The sequence below is a fragment of the Myxine glutinosa genome, chromosome 5, assembly GCF_964187855.1.
Source record: "Myxine glutinosa chromosome 5, kmMyxGlut1.1, whole genome shotgun sequence".
Classification (NCBI taxonomy): Eukaryota; Metazoa; Chordata; class Myxini; order Myxiniformes; family Myxinidae; genus Myxine; species Myxine glutinosa.
The window spans coordinates 67,613,185-67,633,769 of NC_136265.1; the positions used below are offsets into that span (position 1 = coordinate 67,613,185).

The following is a 20,585-nucleotide window of genomic DNA, read 5'->3' on the forward strand; positions in this document are numbered from 1 at the left end:
GTTAGAATATGCATAATAGAACCACACTAGTTTATGTCTATATATACACAAAGAATTAAGTTAAGCACCCCCCCCCGTTTTTTTACAACCTCGCACATTACAAGTTTGTTGTCGTCAAAACAGTGTAATATACCCATGATATTGCTATATTTTCTGGAGAAGTGATATTATGGTCACATAAAAACATAACAATCATGCCGTTTTCAATATTTTATTCTGAATAATTTAAGGTGAAATTGTTTGGGAATTTTAGGCATATTTTCACCTCAATTTAAGTATGGAGCTATAGGTCCATCACGGACAGTGTGGATGACGTTTATGTTTTCTAACGTACAGTCATTGTTCTGAGAAGACCTCTAGCGATCTTTGCGTCAATAACGTGTGTAGGACCCACGTGATCGGATCACTGACTCAACCAATCACTTTTTTTCACTTTGATCACTCAATTTCATCAATGGATAATTGCTAATGTCATACCAATCATTATTTGATCTCACATACCTTAGAATATATGCCAATGTATACATATACACAAAGAATATATATTAGGGGGTGCTTACCTTAATTCGTTGTGTAGGGGTGCTTAACTTAATTCTTTGTGTATAGTTTATATGTGCTAAAAAGATATGACAAAAATTGATCTTCAATATGGCCACCCTGCCACGCCCATTTTTGGGCGTGCAACGCCCAAATGCAATCCCAAACTAGTTTATATCTTAAAGATGCTGCATAACAAGTTTCATCAAATTTAATCAATATTTGTGACTTTTAGAGCGTAGAAGTCGAATTGTTTACAGACGACAGACAGACAGACAGACAGACGACAGACGGACGACGGACACTGGGTGTCGACAAAAACTCAGCTGGACATAGTCCAGTTGAGTTACAAATGCATTTGTGGTTCAAACCTTCATGTTGAGGGAACGAATCATCAATAAACTCAGACTTCACCTTCAAAATTTCATCTGAAAGAAAAACAATTCATTTAAACGAAAATTTCAGGAACCAGCAGAAGGTGTTGGTGTGGAGAGAACGACACGTACCGGGTCCTGAATCCTTATCCTCAGGTGGACCGACCCAATCGGAACCGCTCGTGGATCCCGGGGTGTTTGCTATGTGATCTTCATCAAAGAGATCTCCATTCATGGTGCAACGGAGAGGACTGTAAGGCATGATGTCGTAAGGATGGCACTGTAAGGTAGAGTGAAGTAAAGGATGGCACTGTAAGGTAGAGTGTAGTAAAGGATGGCACTGTATGGTAGAGTGTAGTAAAGGATGGCACTGTATGGTAGAGTGTAGTAAAGGATGGCACTGTATGGTAGAGTGTAGTAAAGGATGGTACTGTATGGTAGAGTGTAGTAAAGGATGGTACTGTAAGGTAGAGTGTAGTAAAGGATGGTACTGTAAGGTAGAGTGTAGTAAAGGATGGTACTGTATGGTAGAGTGTAGTAAAGGATGGCACTGTATGGTAGAGTGTAGTAAAGGATGGTACTGTAAGGTAGAGTGTAGTAAAGGATGGCACTGTATGGTAGAGTGTAGTAAAGGATGGTACTGTAAGGTAGAGTGTAGTAAAGGATGGCACTGTAAGATAGGGTGTCGCAAAGTATGGTACTGTAAGGTAGAGTGTAGTAAAGGATGGCACTGTATGGTAGAGTGTAGTAAAGGATGGCACTGTATGGTAGAGTGTTGTAAAGGATGGTACTGTAAGGTAGAGTGTAGTAAAGGATGGCACTGTAAGATAGGGTGTCGCAAAGTATGGTACTGTAAGGTAGAGTGTAATATAGATGGTACTGTAAGGTAAGGGGTAGTATAGATGGCACTGTTAGGTAGGGTGTAGTATAAATGTACTGTAAGGTAGGATGTAGTAAAGTGCGGCACTGTAGGATATGGTGTAGTAAAGTACCGATCTGTACGGTAGGGTGTAATAAAGTACCGATCTGTAAGGTAGGGTATAGTAAAGTACGGTACTGTAATATAGAGTGTAGTAGTTCGGTACTGTAAGGTAGGGTGTAGTAAAGGATGGTACTGTAAGGTAGAGTGTAGTAAAGGATGGTACTGTATGGTAGAGTGTAGTAAAGGATGGCACTGTATGGTAGAGTGTAGTAAAGGATGGTACTGTAAGGTAGAGTGTAGTAAAGGATGGCACTGTATGGTAGAGTGTAGTAAAGGATGGTACTGTAAGGTAGAGTGTAGTAAAGGATGGCACTGTAAGATAGGGTGTCGCAAAGTATGGTACTGTAAGGTAGAGTGTAGTAAAGGATGGCACTGTATGGTAGAGTGTAGTAAAGGATGGCACTGTATGGTAGAGTGTAGTAAAGGATGGTACTGTAAGGTAGAGTGTAGTAAAGGATGGCACTGTAAGATAGGGTGTCGCAAAGTATGGTACTGTAAGGTAGAGTGTAATATAGATGGTACTGTAAGGTAAGGGGTAGTATAGATGGCACTGTTAGGTAGGGTGTAGTATAAATGTACTGTGAGGTAGGATGTAGTAAAGTGCGGCACTGTAGGATATGGTGTAGTAAAGTACCGATCTGTACGGTAGGGTGTAGTAAAGTACCGATCTGTAAGGTAGGGTATAGTAAAGTACGGTACTGTAATATAGAGTGTAGTAGTTCGGTACTGTAAGGTAGGGTGTAGTAAAGTGCGGTACTGTAATATAGTGTGTAGTAGTTTGGTACTGTAAGGTAGAGTATAGTAAAGTGCGGTACTGTAATATAGAGTGTAGTAGTTCGGTACTGTAAGGTAGGGTGTAGTAAAGTACCGATCTGTAAGGTAGAGTATAGTAAAGTACGGTACTGTAATATAGAGTGTAGTAGTTCGGTACTGTAAGGTAGGGTGTAGTAAAGTACAGTACTTTAAGGTAGCGTATAGTAACGTACATTACTGTAAGGTAGCGTATAGTAACGTACGGTACCGTAAGTGGGTAAATTTTTATAAGTTGCCCATAATCGTTTTTCACATCAAACCAGGGTTTTTCCGATGTTTTTTGATGAAATTCATTCGAATTTGATATTGATTTCGGCGGCAAATGACTCACTTTCGATATAGGACTCCCCCCGCCCCCCTCCAATCATAAAAAATGAGTTATTTTGACCGAAATAAATATCAAATTTGAATGAATCTCATGTAACCCTAACCGCTAACCTAGAAGGCCGCTCATTGGCCGATATGATCACATGATGTATCACTGCTCTATGATTGGCTCATTCTCGTCAGAAGGAGGTAGTTTGTATTCGTATTTTCTCCGTTAATAAATTTTTGCCGCGATATTACAACATAGTAAATTTGTCAGAAATGACAAGATATAATCGATTCTGGGTCTAAAAATTGTGAACAAATTTATGGGCAACTTGTAAAAAAAATACCTTAGAGTGTAGTAAAGTACTGTACTGTAAGGTAAGGTATTGTGGCGGACACAAAAGCCCACTGGCGTGGTGACATCATTCCACGCACCAAGTGGGTGGTGGCCACGCCCGAGGGGTAGGCGTGGCCTCATGATATACACCGGGCAACCAGCCCGGAGCATTTCAGTGTTACAGTGTAGTCTTACAATAAAGACGTTTATATGTTACCGCTTGTCCGCTTCCTCCTTGCTCACAAGCAGCGCGCGTAACGCCGCGCTTTATTGGTGACCCTCGACGTTGGATCTGCCGTAGCGATCCTTCCGAACACGACGCCATTGCAATGGCCAACGACAAGGCAATGGCGATTAAACTTCCCGAATTTTGGGAGGCCCAGGCCGAAGTCTGGTTCGTTCAAGCCGAAGCCCAATTTCAGCTTCGGCGCCTCACCAACGACGGCCTGCGCTACTGCCATGTCGTCGCCTCCCTCGGGCCCGGCACGGCCGCTCGAGTTGTGTCCGTCCTTCGCCACCCACCGGACGGCCACAAGTACGAGGCACTCAAGCGGCTACTCCTAGCCACGTTCGGCCTCACGGACGACGCACGGGCCGACCGCCTCCTGGATCTCCCCGAGCTCGGTGAGACGCGCCCGTCGGTCCGAATGGACCATATGCTGTCACTGTTGGGCGACGAAGCCCCCGGTTCACTATTCCGGGCGCTTTTCCGGCACCAACAACTTCCAGCGCAGGTTCGCCTCGCGTTGGCCGGGACCGAGCTAACGGAACCCCGAGCATTGGCCGCCAAGGCGGACAGGTACTTCGCCGCTACGGACACGCGGGCGAGCGTCGGCATGGCCGTCACGGCCCTCGACGCTGATGTTCAGCAGCATGTTCCACAGCATCAGCTTCTACAGCGCGCTGATGTTCAGCAGCATGCTGATACGCACCTCGTGAACACCGCCACGCCCCGCCCACCGCCGCGGCGAAAACCGTCACCGCGGGGAAACCCGCCAACTCCACCGGCCTGGCGGAGCCAGCCGCGCTCCTCCAGCTCCACCACCTGGTGCTGGTTCCACGCCAAGTTCGGCCACGAAGCTCGGCGGTGTCATCCGCCGTGCTCCTTCAACGGGTCGGGAAACGCCAGGGCCGGCGCTCAATAGTGGCGATGAGCGCCGGCCGTTCGAGCAGCCTGCTGTTCATAACGGACACCTTCTCCGGGCGCCGTTACCTGTGCGACACGGGAGCGCAGGTGAGTGTCATTCCCGCCGGCACGTCAGACAAGCACGCCGCGGGTGGGGGCCCCGCGCTGCTTGCCGCGAACGGGACGCCCATCCGTACGTACGGAAAACGCTGCCTCTCTCTACGGTTTGGAGGGCAGGTTTTCCGATGGACGTTCGTCACCGCCGACGTGCCCATGGCACTGCTTGGCGCGGACTTCCTGTGCGCTAATGGGATCCTGGTCGACGTCAAGCGCAGACGGCATGTCCAGGCCGAGACGTTCAGCTCGCTCGCTTGTGCGTTGCCCAGCTCAACGAGCGGCTTGCCAAGCGGCTTGCCGAACGATTCGGTTCCGGCCACGTTGGTCTGTACGCTTCCGGCAGCGGACGCATTCACCAGCCTCCTCGCCGGCTTCCCGGCCCTCACGCGGCCCACCTTCTTGGCGGGGGCCGTCAAGCACGGGGTGGCCCATCACATCCCCACCGTCGGGCCACCGGTCTACGCCCGGGCACGCCGCCTCGAGCCGACGAAGCTGGCGGTGGCAAAAGCGGGGTTCGCTACCCTGGAGCGACTCGGCATCGTTCGGCGCTCAGAGAGCGCTTGGGCGTCGCCGCTGCACATCGTGCCGAAGCCCGGCGGGGGATGGCGACCGTGCGGGGACTATCGCCGTCTCAATGACGCCACGACTCCCGACCGCTACCCCGTCCCCCACATTCAGGACTTTTCCGCCCGTTTGGCGGGCAGGTCCTTCTTCTCGAAGGTGGACCTCATACGCGGCTACCATCAGGTCCCCGTCAGGCCGGAGGACGTCCCGAAGACGGCGGTCATCACACCATTCGGACTCTTCGAGTTCCTGCGCATGCCCTTCGGTCTGAAGAATGCGGCTCAGGCGTTCCAGCGACTGATGGACAGCGTCCTGCGCGACTTGGATTTTGTCTACGTCTACCTGGACGATATCCTCGTCGCCAGCGCGTCCCGCGAAGAGCACCTACACCACCTCCGCACGCTCTTCGAACGCCTGGGCCAGCATGGCCTGATTGTGAACCCCGCAAAGTGCCGGTTCGGCGCCGCCACAATCGATTTTCTGGGGCACCGTGTCACCAGGCACGGAGCCGTCCCCCTGCCGGCCAAGGTGGAGGCGGTGAAGGGGTTTCCGCGCCCCCGCACGATCAGAGGGCTGCAGGAGTTCCTGGGCATGGTGAACTTTTACCATCGGTTCCTGCCCCGTATCGCCCAGCTCCTGCGCCCCCTGCACGAAGCTCTCCGAGGTAAGCCGGGCAAAGGCGACGTTACCTGGACCGAGCAGATGGACACGGCGTTCACGGGCACGAAGCTCGCCTTGGCTAACGCCACCATGCTCGCGCACCCGGCGCCCGATGCACCGATCGCCCTCACCACCGATGCCTCGGACTACGCGGTGGGCGCGGTGCACGAGCAATGGGTGCGTGGAGCTTGGCAACCGCTGGCGTTCTTTAGCCGGCAGCTTCGCCCGCCCGAACGCCGTTACAGTACCTTCGACCGCGAGTTGCTCGGACTTCACTTGGCGGTCAGGCACTTCCGCCATCTGCTCGAGGGCCGGGCGTTCACTGCCTTCGTCGACCACAAGCCGCTGATCTTCGCGATGGGCAAGGTCACCGAGCCGTGGTCGGCCCGGCAGCAGCGTCACCTCTCGGCCGTGTCCGAGTACACGACGGACATCCAGCACGTCGCGGGGAAGGACAACCCGGTGGCGGATTGCCTTTCCCGGGCCGTCGCCCACGCAGTCCACCTCGGCATCGACTATGCCCGGATGGCAGCGGACCAGGCCGCTGACCCCGACGTCCAGGCCTTGCGGACCGCCGTCACGGGCCTCCGCATCACCGAGGTGCCGTTCGACGGCGCGGGCGTGGCCCTCTTGTGTGACGTCTCCCTCGGGCGTCCTCGCCCCATCGTGCCCGCGGGCTGGCAGCGCCAGGTGTTTGACGCCATCCACGGCCTGTCCCACCCGGGGGCGAGGGCCTCCCAAAGGCTGATCGCTGACAAGTTCGTCTGGCATGGCCTCCGGAAGGCCGTCCGTGGCTGGGCCAGGACGTGCCTCGCGTGCCAGCGCGCCAAGGTGCACCGGCACACCCAGGCCCCGTTGGCGCCGTTCACGGTGCCGGAACGCCGGTTTGACCACGTCCACGTGGACCTGGTGGGACCTCTGCCCCCCTCGCGGGGTTTCACCTACGTCCTCACCATGGTGGACCGCACCACCCGGTGGCCGGAGGCCGTGCCCTTGGCGTCGACAACGGCGGCCGATGTCGCGCAGGCTTTCATCGCCACCTGGGTCGCCCGGTTCGGCGCCCCCTCAGACATCTCATCCGACCGCGGCCCCCAGTTCACCTCGGAGCTCTGGGGGGCGGTTGCGCAGGGGCTCGGGGTCCGGCTGCACCGAACCACGGCCTACCACCCCCAGGCTAACGGCCTGTGTGAGCGATTTCACCGCTCATTGAAGGCCGCGCTCCGGGCCACCCTCCGCGACGGCGGCTGGGTCGACAGGCTCCCCTGGGTCCTGCTGGGCCTCCGGACGGCGCCCAAGGAGGACCTGCGCGCATCCGCGGCGGAGTTGGTCTTCGGGCAACCGCTGCGGGTGCCGGGCGAGTTCCTCCCCGACTCCACAGCACCATGGTCCGCGGCACAGCAGCGCTCCGCTCTGCAAGAGACCGCCCAGAGGTTCGCCCCAGTGCCAACGGCATGCCACGGGCACCCACCGACGCACGTCGCCCCGGAGCTTCGCACGGCGGAGTACGTCTTCGTCCGCCACGATGCCCATCGGACACCACTGCGGCCCCCGTACGACGGGCCTTTCCGCGTGCTGGAGACCGGGGCGAAGCACTTCACCCTGGACATCGGCGGTACTCCTGACCGCGTTTCGGTAGACCGCCTCAAGCCGGCCCACCTCGATGTGGACCATCCACCGCCAGTGGCCCGACCCCCACGTCGGGGCCGCCCTCCTGCGGGCGGACCCCCGGCACCGCCCAGCCCCGCCGCCCCCCGGTCCTGCACCCATCCCTGGGGCAGCCAGGGGCATCCCACCTGGCATCCCTGCACCCCGGACACCGCCGATCGCCAGGGGGCGCTTCGGCCGGGTCATTCGTCTGCCCCGCAAACTGGCCCTCCAGGTGCGCGGGAATTCTGGGGGGGGCGCGTGTGGCGGACACAAAAGCCCACTGGCGTGGTGACATCATTCCACGCACCAAGTGGGTGGTGGCCACGCCCGAGGGGTAGGCGTGGCCTCATGATATACACTGGGCGACCAGCCCGGAGCATTTCAGTGTTACAGTGTAGTCTTACAATAAAGACGTTTATATGTTACCGCTTGCCCGCTTCCTCCTTGCTCACAAGCAGCGCGCGTAACGCCGCGCTTTAGTATCGTGTAATAATGTACAGTATTATTTATATTAATCCTTAAAGTACGGTAAAAAAAAATGACAGCTCGTATTATGGTATACCATACTGTAAGTGTAAGGATTACATGTACTAGAGTACAGTGTAGTTAGTAGTAAAGTACAGTACTATGAGATAAAGTGCAGTATAGACGGTACTGTAAGTGTAAGTGTAAGGTAGCGTGCGGTATAAACGGTACTGTGAGGTAAAGTGTAGTATAGAAGATACTGAGGTAAAGTGTAGCTGTAGCTGTAGTATAGAACGTACTGAGGTAAAGTGTAGTATAGAAGATACTGAGGTAAAGTGTAGCTGTAGTATAGAATGTACTGAGGTAAAGTGTAGTAAAACGGTACTGTGAGGTAGAGTGTAGTACAGACGGTACTGTAAGGTAGGGTATTACTGTAGCCTACCTATAGATGGACAACTGATACACGAGTACAAATGTCGTTCGGGTAAATGTAAAGCACGTGACGCGTACCTTCTCCAAACGATCTTATGCACGATTTCAAGCGGCAGATTCGTCACCCTGATCACGTGATTTCCAAATCACCATGGAAACGGAAATCCTGATCTGCGAGTGTTGAACCATTTACCCAAATTCGGCCCAAGATCAATATGTGCAAATAATGTTATGATTTACCCAGAAGGTGGTATTCTTTCCTTGTTCTCACAGTCACAGATGCCTCGGTACTTCGCAGGATCTTGGACGTCTCCCTTCATGGTCAAATTAGTTCAGGCCGCCATTAGGCATTACTCCGGAACGTTAACCTCTCATATCGGAAATTAAACAACCTCTCCGTCCAACTGACCATCCAATCTCCCCCACTGCAAAAGGCATGTTTTCATCACATCATCAAATCGAGCAAATGATCACATGTGAAGGATTACATGTACTTGTGGAGGATTACATGTACATGCATGTTTTCATCACATGTGAAGGATTATACATGTACATGCATGTTTTAATCACGTGAAGGATTACATGTACATAGACGTTGTCATCACATGTGAAGGATTACATGTGCATGCATGTTTTAATCACGTGAAGGATTACATGTACATACACGTTTTCATCACATGTGAAGGATTACATGTACATGCATGTTTTAATCACGTGAAGGATTACATGTACATACACGTTGTCATCACATGTGAAGGATTACATGTACATGCATGTTTTAATCACGTGAAGGATTACATGCACATACACGTTTTCATCACATGTGAAGGATTACATTACATGCACGTTTTCATCACATGTAAAGGATTATATGTACATGCATCCTTTCATCACATGTGAAGGATTACATGTACTTGTGGAGGATTACATGCACATGCATGTTTTAATCACGTGAAGGATTACATGTACATACACGTTGTCATCACATGTGAAGGATTACATGTACATGCATGTTTTAATCATGTGAAGGATTACAGGTACATACACGTTTTCATCACATGTGAAGGATTACATTACATGCACATTTTCATCACATCTAAAAGATTATATGTACATGCATCTTTTCATCACAAGTGAAGGATTACATTACATGCACGTTTTCATCAAATGTGATGGATTACATGTACTTGTGGAGGATTACATGTAGATGCATGTTTTAATCACGTGAAGGATTATACATGTACATTCATGTTTTACTCATGTGAAGGATTACATGTACATACACGTTTTCATCAAATGTGACGGATTACATGTACTTGTGGAGGATTACATGTAGATGCATGTTTTAATCACGTGAAGGATTATACATGTACATTCATGTTTTAATCATGCAAAGGATTACATGTACATACACGTTTTCATCACATGAAGGATTACATTACATGCACGTTTTCATCACATGTAAAGGATTATATGTACAATTGTACATGCATCCTTTCATCACATGTGAAGGATTGCATGCACACGCATGTTTTCATCACATGTGAAGGATTACATTACATACACGTTTTCATCACATGTAAAGGATTATATGTGCATGCATCCTTTCATCACATGTGAAGGATTACATGCACATGCATCTTTTCATCACATGTGAAGGATTACATGCGCATGCATGTTTTCATCACGTGACAGATTACATTACATGCACGTTTTCATCACATGTGATGGATTACATGCACCTGTGGGGGATTACATGTACATGCATTCTTTACTCACGTGAAGGATTATACATGTACATGCATGTTTTAATCACGTGAAGAATTACATGTACATACACGTTTTCATCACATGTGAAGGATTACATATACATGCATGGTTTAATAATATGTGAAGGATTACATGTACACGGATGTTTTCATCACATGTGGAGGACTACATGCACATGCATGTTTTCATCACATGTGAAGGTCGGACATGAAGTCAATTGGCAAGTATGTAAACGATTTCCTCAAAACCAACACGACTCCATATCTATAATAACTAGAACGGTTCTCAGTAGAGAGCATACCTCCACCAGGCGGAACAGTTTACTTATCCCACTGATAGGCCGGATCTGGATTCGGACCTGAACCAAAATTTGATCGGCTTGTTCTTGTCACCTACCCAACTCGTCCACTAAGTTTAGTCATAACTCGTCCATAACTTTTTAAAATATCATGTTATATATCGATTTTCGTCCGATCTCTCAATGCTGAAGAATCACAGAAAAATTAAATAACTCTCGTATCCGAATCCATATTCAGATCTTCACCAAAATCAAATCGATTCGGTCTTGTCACACACCCAACCTCTCCACCAAGTTTCGTCCAAATCCGTCCACAACTTTTTGATATATCCTGCTATATATAGTTTTTGGCCCTATCTTCCAATGGTGAAGAATCACTTAAAAAATTCTAGTAGCCGGATCCGGATCTTCACCAAAATCTAATCATTTGGTCCTTGTCACATACACTACCTCTCCGCCAAATTTCGTCCGAATCCGTCCACAGTTTTTTGAGACATCTTGTTCACAGACAAATAGACGGAGGACAGACAGGGGTGAAAACATAACCTCCATCCATTTTCGGTGGCGCAGGTAATAAAAGGCATTGTGTGTATCTCCTCCATAACTCCAAAACCATGAAACCTAGCAACCCCAAACCTTGCATGCATACTTCTCGACCTCCAAGGGATTCCTTGAATGTGTTGTTTGGGTGTGTTAAAAACACCCTTTTTGAAGATGATTAACAGGGTGCTCATAACTAAAACAAACAAAAAATCCTTGGTCAGCCCACTGTGCCATCGCTGGGTTCTAAAGCCGCCATTTTGTTTCGGCCTATTGAGATTGTTCACTCACTAACAGGGTTTGTGAGCTGGGTTTAGACCGTTTGTGAGACAGGTTTCCTGTGTTGGTCCTGCAGGTACGAATGCGTGTGGATATTTGGAAAGATAAGTGTGTGGAAAAGAATAAGGTAAGACTTGTGTTTGTGAGGTTTGTAGTTTTGGTTTTATTAATGTTTTAAAATATGGCCTGTTAGCTGATGGTCTTGGATAGTTGCTAAGCCGTGGCGTTTGACAAATAAAGTTGCCTAAATGAAGGGTTTGATTAAAGTTATGGATATCATTGTATGCCTGATGTTATAAGCTTTCGGATTATGTTAGGCTTTCTTTCGGATCGTGCAAGGATTGCTTATAAATCGGGAATTATGACTTTGTAAAGGAATTCTTTTGGAGAAAATGCACTTTTTGCTTTGAGTGGCCTCACGGGTTTATAGTAACTTCGGTTGGATTTGTTTTCGGTTTTGGTAGTCGCTGGAGTGGTTGAACACTCGACTACAACAAATTTGGTGGGAATCCGATACATTTTGTCGACCTTTAAGTCTTCAATAGCCTTAGTTACTCCCATCGTTTACCCGCGTCTGTGAATTCCCCACCTATCATTAGTAAAATACTTTGAGGCATAGTTACTCCTGCCATTTACCCACACTTCTGTGAATTTCTTCACTAATACAGAGAGACAGCTACTGCCGTTGTTCACCCGCGCTTCTTTGAATTTCTTCACTAACCCGAAGCCCAATACCTTGAGAGCCGTAGATACGACAATCATTTACCTGCACCTCTGAATTTCTTCCCAAACGTTGCCCCTAACAACCTAAACATTTCGACCATTTTTGTACATTTTGTTACAGTGATAAAATGTGGTTATATAATGTTTGGACCAGGACAGCTTTGTACAAGTCTGTACTACTCCATCATGGCATGATTGACGTGTTTGAACATCAACACTCACGGGTCCACTTTGTCCAACCTCTAAAAGAGTCCAGTGGCGTGTTCAGTCAGTCTTTTCTGAGTCCATAACCGTAATCCCATATACATTAGTTCGATTTTCTTATTTACATGTGAGTGTGCCCCTGGATAACTGACCCGTATCGTGGTGTCGGCCAAATTAAAATCTTCACATGGGAGATTGAAGCCAAGGAAAGCCTTTCCCAAAGACTTTCTCTCCTGTTCAAATAGAAACAATAGCAGTAAGAGAGATTGCTGCCTGGATATCAAATGCAAACAGTTTAATAATAAAAAGGTGGATAATAAAACAAACGTGGGAGAGTAATAATTAATAAGTTATTACACAGGGTAAAATTTTAGTAATAAAAAAACTTTAAAAAGACAACACATATCTTTGCTTGAACACAAATGCACAAGGCTGGTGATGAGAGAGGAAGGGGATGGAGAGCAGGAATTGCAAATCATAAAAGACACTCTCAAGGAGTAAATTTAAAGGATGGTGGTGGTTGTGGTGGTACGCTATATATCAGTGGTGTAATGGTTAGAGCATCTGATGGAGAACAACGAGTCTATGAGGTCAGCAATTTGAACCTGACCCCAGCCGAGTCATACCAAAGACTTTTTAAAATGGCACGTGCTGCTTCCTTGCTTGACGCTCAGCACATGTAAAGAAAGGATAAAGCACGGACAAACAACCGAGGGTGAGAAAGCGTTTGAAGTTCATGGTAAGGGAACTCATTTTTATCACATTATAAGTGTGGCCAGGTAAAAATAACGGGACATAATAGAGTCATGTCGGCACTGCCCGCACATCCACTGCATGTGAACGCAAACTGATGTGATTTTGCAGACAGATTGGTACAGAGATTACATCACTTGTGTACAGGTGGCCATGCAGGTAACAGAAATTATTGTATGAGAGCTTTACTGAACTGAGAATACGTTAAGGGTTTCTTTCAGTTGGTAGTTTCAGAATGTGGAAAGGGTCCTCCCAGGAAGTCAAAGTATCCACCTCAATTTCTGTGAAGGATCACATTTCATGGACCAAGTTGTGAACTTTTGTTGTTTTCATATCTTTATTCCGATGGTTCTTTTCAGGATAGTCACTGAACTCCAGCAGCCTCCAGTTGTAGTTTGTTTGTAGTAATATTCCACGGGATGGTATTTATGATCTCGGTGCGGTTCTTCCTTATCATTCCCATTGATCCAACTATCATTAGCACAATGTCGGTGCTCTTCAGCTTTCAGGTTCTCTTGACTTCCTTTTTCAGATCATGGTATTTTGTCATTTCCATGATTTCCAAGTTATTCAGACAAAGTTGATGGGTACTAACACCTAGATTTGCAATTTCGGGTTTGTTTATCAGTATGGTCTTTATATTGGTGTTTTTGAAATAGCTGCTCCCATTAGTTTGCGCTGTCTCGTCCAATGCACTTTTTTTCCTCATATTCCATAACCCACAGCAATATCCATAAAATTACTTGTTCTGAGGACATTTCTTTCTTGTCTGTTGTCTGACGTGGACAGAGGTTGTTTTCACTCCTGTCTATTTGTCTGTGAGCAGGATATCTCAAAAGGTTATGGACGGATTCAGACGAAACTTGGTGGACAGGTTTGGTAAGTGGCAAGAACAAGCCAATTGGATTTTTTTTAAGGTCCAGATGCAGATCCGGCCTATCAGTGGGATACAAAACGTAAACCGACCAGTCTGGTGGAGGAGTGCTCTCTACCGAGTACTGTTTGAGTTTTTCTTTATTCTGTTGTTGAATAAATATTTGTGGACTGTTGATGCTCCTGTGGTTATCTTTCTAAGTAAGAATATTTTTGCTTTTGAGTATATTTTAGATTTTTTTTTTTAGGTAATCCTCAAAACCATTCTCCTATTTTGTGCGTCCCCCATGCCTCATGCACAGAATACACTTAGCAATAAAGGAAGGTCTGCTTCTCTTCAACAAGCCATCTTACCTCTTTTCAACATCTTTTCATCAAAGCTTGATGCGTTTTGAACTTATGACACCCCTTCAGCATTTTGCTTCAGTGGAGAACTCTCTCTTATACTGACGATGAAAACTTATTCCTCATTGGAGAAGGTGCAGTCTCTATTATTTTCGGCATACATTCCTCCTGCTTGGCTTGGCTGCACAGACTTTACTGAAACATCAACAATGCTGAGATTTCCTTTTTGTGTTTGAGCACTATGTGCGGACGCAATGCTTTGTTTGAAATGTCCACACATAATGGGATCTGGTTTGTGTTTCCACGATTGTTCTGGAACCGGAATGTTGAAATATTTACAGATGTGCCAGTGGATTACTCTACAGATGCTGTTATGGCTTTCTGTATACAACTGTTCCAACATGAGCTATTACCCTGCGCTCACGAAGTGAAAAGCAGGGTTTCACGATCAGTTACGTACGTTTGTACGTATGTCATACGTACATGTCTGCGTTTTTAAAATTCATTTTATCGGCAACCATTATTGCAATTGACACGAAATTTTCACCATAGTATGCGTCTACTCGTGTATAATTTTAAGTGATAATCATGACATCATAAGTCACATGGTATTGGCACAATCTTTTAAAATTAATTTAATAATTTTCTCGGTAACCGTTGGTGCGATTGACATGAACTTTTCACCATAGTATGCGTCTACTCATGTAGAATTTTTAGTGGTAATTATGACGTCAGAGGTCATGTGGCATGGACACCATCTTTTTTAATCAATCCTTTTTTCGGCAACCGTTGGTGCGATTGACACGAAATTTTCACCATGTGTCTGAATGAATGTATGAATGAATTATGTGTATTATTATTACTAGGGCATGCCCGTACTATATATATATATCTAAAATTATATCCCCCCCCCCCCCCCCCCCTCTATTTACATGAAATGGTTTGGTCCATTCGCAAAGCCAAAGCGAACGGCTTGCGAGTACGGTGACAATCCCCCCCCTCTATTTACATGAAATGGTTTGGTCCAAAGCGAACGGCTTGCGAGTACGGTGACAATCCCCCCCCTCTATTTACATGAAATGGTTTGGTCCAAAGCGAACGGCTTGCGGAGTTTGGTAAAGAAATCGCCATAGCTCGGTAACTACTTGTCCGATTAATATGAAACCTTGAAAAGGCACATCCTCGGGTCCCCAGCAATATACCTGGCAAGTTTAAAGTATATCGGACCCGTGGTTGTCGAGAAACAGCGGTCACAGACACACAGACAAACACACACACACACAGAGATTACTGGAATTATAGATAGATATTATATTATATTATTATATTATTCAGTATGTGTCTACCAGTTTATAATTTTTTGTGATAATTATGATGTCATAGGTCGCATGGTATGGGCGCCATATTGGTAAAACCAAAAAACTTTGGACCTATACATCTCCAAAACCACTCCATGGAAAAAAATGAAACGTGGCTCATTGTAAAGAACTCCGCATGGGAAATACGTGTTGTTAACGATGACGTTATTGGTGCCTTCTTTATGATGTCATAATTTGACAAGTACAACGCTTAGTCCGATCAGTTTGAAATTTAATGAGCGTTGATCTCCACAACAATTGCATTGGGGAATGTAAATTGATGACATCATCGGTAACGTGGTCTGGCAGCCATGTTGGATCAAAGGAAAAAAAAACCCTTAAAAAAACAGAAGAGTTGGCTCGCACAAAGTCGACTGTGCGGGGTAAGTATTCTATGAATACCATCCAATTTACATCCCTGAAAGGTGACTGGTACTCTCTTTTTACCCCCACAAAACCAGTATTTGTCCGATTGGCTCAATCCTGCCACTTAAAGGCATTAGTGTAGTGTCTTTGGTCTTGGGCATTTATGATTAATTGCTCTCCATCCCAATTAAGTTGATCGCTTCTGATCCATTCCAATGAACTTTATCGATCCCTATTCTGCCAAGCTGTTTTTTTTTAATCTTCCTGCTCTTTTGTCAGTCTTTTTGTACTGCTGATATTTCTTTTTGTAGTTTTCCTTTTCTCTCCTGCATGCTTTTTGTGATGTCGATATATACTTGATTTATATAAAAATGCCTTGTTGCAGACAGAACACTTGTACGTCTTATCTGCCAAATGTGTTTTTTGATGTACATACAAACTTTCCAATTGACTAAATGAGTTGCAGCACACGGAGCATTTGAAGGGCTTCTCTCCTGTGTGTATTGTGTTGTGCATTTTCAGTAACGAGACGAGACGAAATGCTTTTGTGCACACAGAACACTTGTACGGCTTCTCTCCTGTATGTATTTTTTTATGTTGATTAAAATGGGATGAACACGTGAATGCTTTGCTGCACACAGTACACTTGTAGGGCCTCTCTCCTGTATGTATTCTTTGATGTTCATTAAAATGGGATGAACGCGTGAACGCTTTGCTGCACAATGTACACTTGTAGGGTTTCTCTCCCGTGTGCATTCTTTCATGCCGATATAATTCTGATGAAAATGGGAACGCTTTGCTGCACACGGAACATTTGAAGGGGTTCTCTCCTGTGTGTATTTTGTTATGCATTTTCAGTAATGAGCCAAGACGAAATGCCTTGCTGCACACAGTACAGGTGTACGGCCCCTCTCCTGTATGTATTTTTTTATGTTTCCATAAACATGACGATTGTGAAAATACCTTGCTACACACAGAGCACTTGTAGGGCTTCTCTCCCGTGTGTATTTGTTGATGTCGATATAATTGTGATGAACAAATGAACGCTTTGCTGCATACAGGACACTTGAAGGGTTTCTCTCCGGTGTGTATTTTCTTATGCATTTTCAGTGATGAGACCAGATGAAATGCCTTGCTGCACAAAGAACACTTGTAGGGCTTCTCTCCTGCATGTATTTTTTGATGTTTAAATAAATATTTCGATTGAGCAAACATCTTGCTACACACAGAGCACTTGTAAGGCTTCTCGCCTGTGTGTATTCTTTGATGTATATATAATTGTGTTGAACGCGTGAACGCTTTCTTGCACACGGAGCATGTGTAGGGCTTCTTTCCTGTGTGGGTCTTTTTATGTCTCCAAAAAAGAGAATAAAATGTAAACACCTTGCTGCATATGGAACAGCTGTAAGGCTTATCTCCCGTGTGTATGTTTTGATGTTCAGATAAATATGCCGATTCAGCAAAGACCTTGCCGCACACAGAGCACTTGTAGGGCTTCTCTCCCGTGTGTATTCTTTGATGTCGATGAAAATGAGATGGACGCGTGAACGATTTGCTGCACACGGAACACTTGTAGGGTTTCTCTCCCGTGTGTATTCTTTGATGTCTCACAAGATCACATGAATACGTATACGCCTGACTGCATATGGAACACTTGTAGGGCTTCTCTCCGGTGTGTATTTTTTGATGTTGTGATAAAGTTGCTGAACAAGTAAAATCCTTGTTACACACGGAGCACTTGTAGGGCTTCTCTCCCGTGTGCATTCTTTGATGTTGATATAATTGTGTTGAACGCATGAACACTTTGCTGCATAAGGAACACTTGTAGGGTAGCTCTCCTCTGTGGGTTTTTTGATGTCTTCCAAAATCAGAAGAATATGTGAAAGTCTTGCTGCATACGGAACACTTGTAAGGCTTCTCTCCTGTGTGAACTTTTTGATGCTGTGATAAATTTCCTGACCAAGTAAAAGACTTGTTACACAAAGAACACTTGTAGGGTTTCTCTCCTGTATGTATTCTTTGATGATTTTTAAAATGTGATAACTTATTGAAGGCCTTTTGACACAAAGTACAATTGTGTGGCTTTTTTGTTGAGTGTATTTGTCGGTGTTCAGATAAATATGCTGATCTAGTAAAAGTTTTGGTACAGACAGTACACTTGTACGGCCTCTCTCCTGAGTGTATTTGTTTATGTTTGGATAGATTTGATGAACAAGCAAAAGCCTTGTTGCACATGGAACACTTGTAGGGTCGCTCTGCAGTGTGCAACCTTTGATGTATCTTCAATGTTGAGAAAGAGGGCAAAGCCTTACTGCATACAGAACACTTGTAGGGCTTCTCTCCCGTGTGTATTATTTGATGCCTCGCAAAAGCAGAAGAAAATGCAAATGCCATACTGCATATGGAACACTTGTAGGGCTTCTCTCCCGTGTGTATTCTTTGATGTCGATAAAAATGGCATGAACGCAAGAATGCCTTGCTGCATATGGAACACTTGTAGGGCTTCACTCCCGTGTGTATTCTTTCATGTTGTGTTAAATTTGCTGAACAAGTAAAAGCCTTGTTACAGACCCTACACTTGTACGGCCTCTCTCCTGTATGTATTCTTTCATGATTTTTTAATCGTGAAAATGTATCAAAGTCTTTTTGACATATAGAACACTTGTGTGGTTTCTCTCCTGCATGGACCGTTTGATGGTTCGATAAACGTGATGAAGAAGCAAATACCTCGCTGCGCACAGTACACTTATATGGCTCCTCTTCTGTGTGTACATTTTGATCTCCTGTTGAAGATGAAAAGGAGGGAAGTGCATTCTTGTATAAAGAGGACTTGTTTGGTTTCTCACTTCTATTGATGCAATCGAGCAACAATTTTTGACAATTTTTCTGAGTGTTCTCATATAACATGCTACATTTGTCATTGTCTTGACAAAAATTATTGTGGTGATTCAAAGAAACCTCCGGGTCGAACAACTGTGAACTTTGGTGAAAATTGTTGGTACATTAAAAAAAAAAATATTTTGTTTCTCTGCAAAGAAGATCAATTCACAAAAAGTGTCAATAAATCACAATTACATTGAAAAAAAGGAAAAAAGTATTTTTACTTTCCAGAATACTCTTCCATAATAGAGAAGTATTTTCACTTTCATTACATCACACATTTTTATTACAACACGAGCAGGTTACCCCACCCTTAGGATAAGTTAAGTGGAGTACGTTCAATCCTCGCTGAAGCTAAACATGATATCATCCACAATGTTTGCTTGAGATTGGCCTTGGGACGTAGGAGTAGTTAAAGAACATATACAAACTGTTTATTTTGCTTTATTTATTTAGATGGTTGAGGTACCCATCCTTTGTCTATGTTATGGAATGTAAAAAATGTGCTGGTAGATTCCATGATAAACTAGAAGTATACTCGGTAGAGCGCATCCCTCCACCAAGTTGTTTAGTTTCCATTGTGCATCCCACTGTTAGGTCCCCTAACAGTGGGATACACAAAAAAAAAAAAAAAAAAAAAAAAAAAACAACTACCACGGTCCCCGAAAAGGCCAACCCCCGCTTTGCGGGGAAAAATGGCCTTTAAACGGTGGTTTTTTATCCCACTGTTAGGCCGGATCTGGATTCGGACCTGAACTAATGATCCAAATTGGCTTGTTCTTGTCATCAAACCATCTCATCCACCAAGTTTTGTATCATGAGAACTTTTCGAGATATCATGCTCCATATCGTTGTTGGCCCCATCTCTCAATGGTGAAGAATCACTTTCATCGTTAATAACACCTATTCCCCATGCGGAGTTCTTTACAATGAGCCACGTTTAATTTTTTTCCATGGACCGGTTTTAGAGATATAGAGGTGCAACGTTTTTTGTTTTTTTCCAAGATTACGTCTGTACCACGCGACCCATGACATCATAATTATAATTAAAATATTCTACAGGAATAAGCGCTCCTATAGTGAAAATTTCATGCCCGTCAGACTAACAGTTGCAGAGAAAAAAAAAATCATCCTGATCGGATCAAGCGTACTTGTCGAATTATGACGTCATAATGAAGGCACCGATGACATCATGATTAACATATCTTATTCCCCATGGGGAGTACTTGACAATGAGCCATGTTTAAATTTTTTCCATGAGTGGTTTCAGAGATAGAGGTGCAAAGTTTTTCCAAGACAGCGCCTGTACCACGTGACCTATGACATCATAAGTATGAATATAAAAAATTATACAGGAGGAGGCGCTCTTATGCTGAAAATTTTGTGTAAATCGGACAAAGAATTGCAGAGAAAAAAAAATCATACTGATCAAATCGAGCGTTGTACTTGTTGAATTATGACGTCATAATTAAGGTACCGATGACATCATCATTAACATATCTTATTCCCCATGGGGAGTACTTGACAATGAGCCTTGTTTCGACTTTTTCCATTGAGCGGTTTGGGAGATAGAGGTGTAACATTTTTCCAAGATGGCGTCCGTACCACATAACCTATGACGTCATAAGTATGAATTTAAAAATTCTGCAGGCGGAGTAACTCCTATGGTAAAATTTCGTGTTAATCGGACCAACCATTGACGAGAAAATGAATTTTAAAAATGCAGACACGCCACACATACGTATGCCACACGAATAACCGAATGTAACGTACGTACGTAACCGAATGGCTAACCTTGCTTTTCGCTTCGCAAGCGCAGGGTAATTTAAA

At 45.5% G+C, this 20,585-nt stretch overlaps 2 protein-coding genes across 2 annotated transcripts in view; both read right to left on the bottom strand.

Annotated features, from left to right (window-relative positions):
• Window positions 1-20,585, bottom strand: part of LOC144892028 (uncharacterized) — a 63,736-nt gene that overhangs the window by 30,095 nt on the left and 13,056 nt on the right. The window lies entirely within an intron of this gene.
• On the bottom strand, window positions 1,143-18,782 carry LOC144891962 (uncharacterized). Its single transcript, XM_078777071.1, has 5 exons — window positions 18,027-18,782; window positions 17,259-17,957; window positions 16,312-17,006; window positions 1,969-2,355; window positions 1,143-1,731 (listed from the first exon to the last, which is right to left on the bottom strand). The coding sequence occupies exons 1-5, from the start codon at window positions 18,780-18,782 to the stop codon at window positions 1,143-1,145; spliced, it is 3,126 nt and encodes a 1,041-aa protein (XP_078633197.1).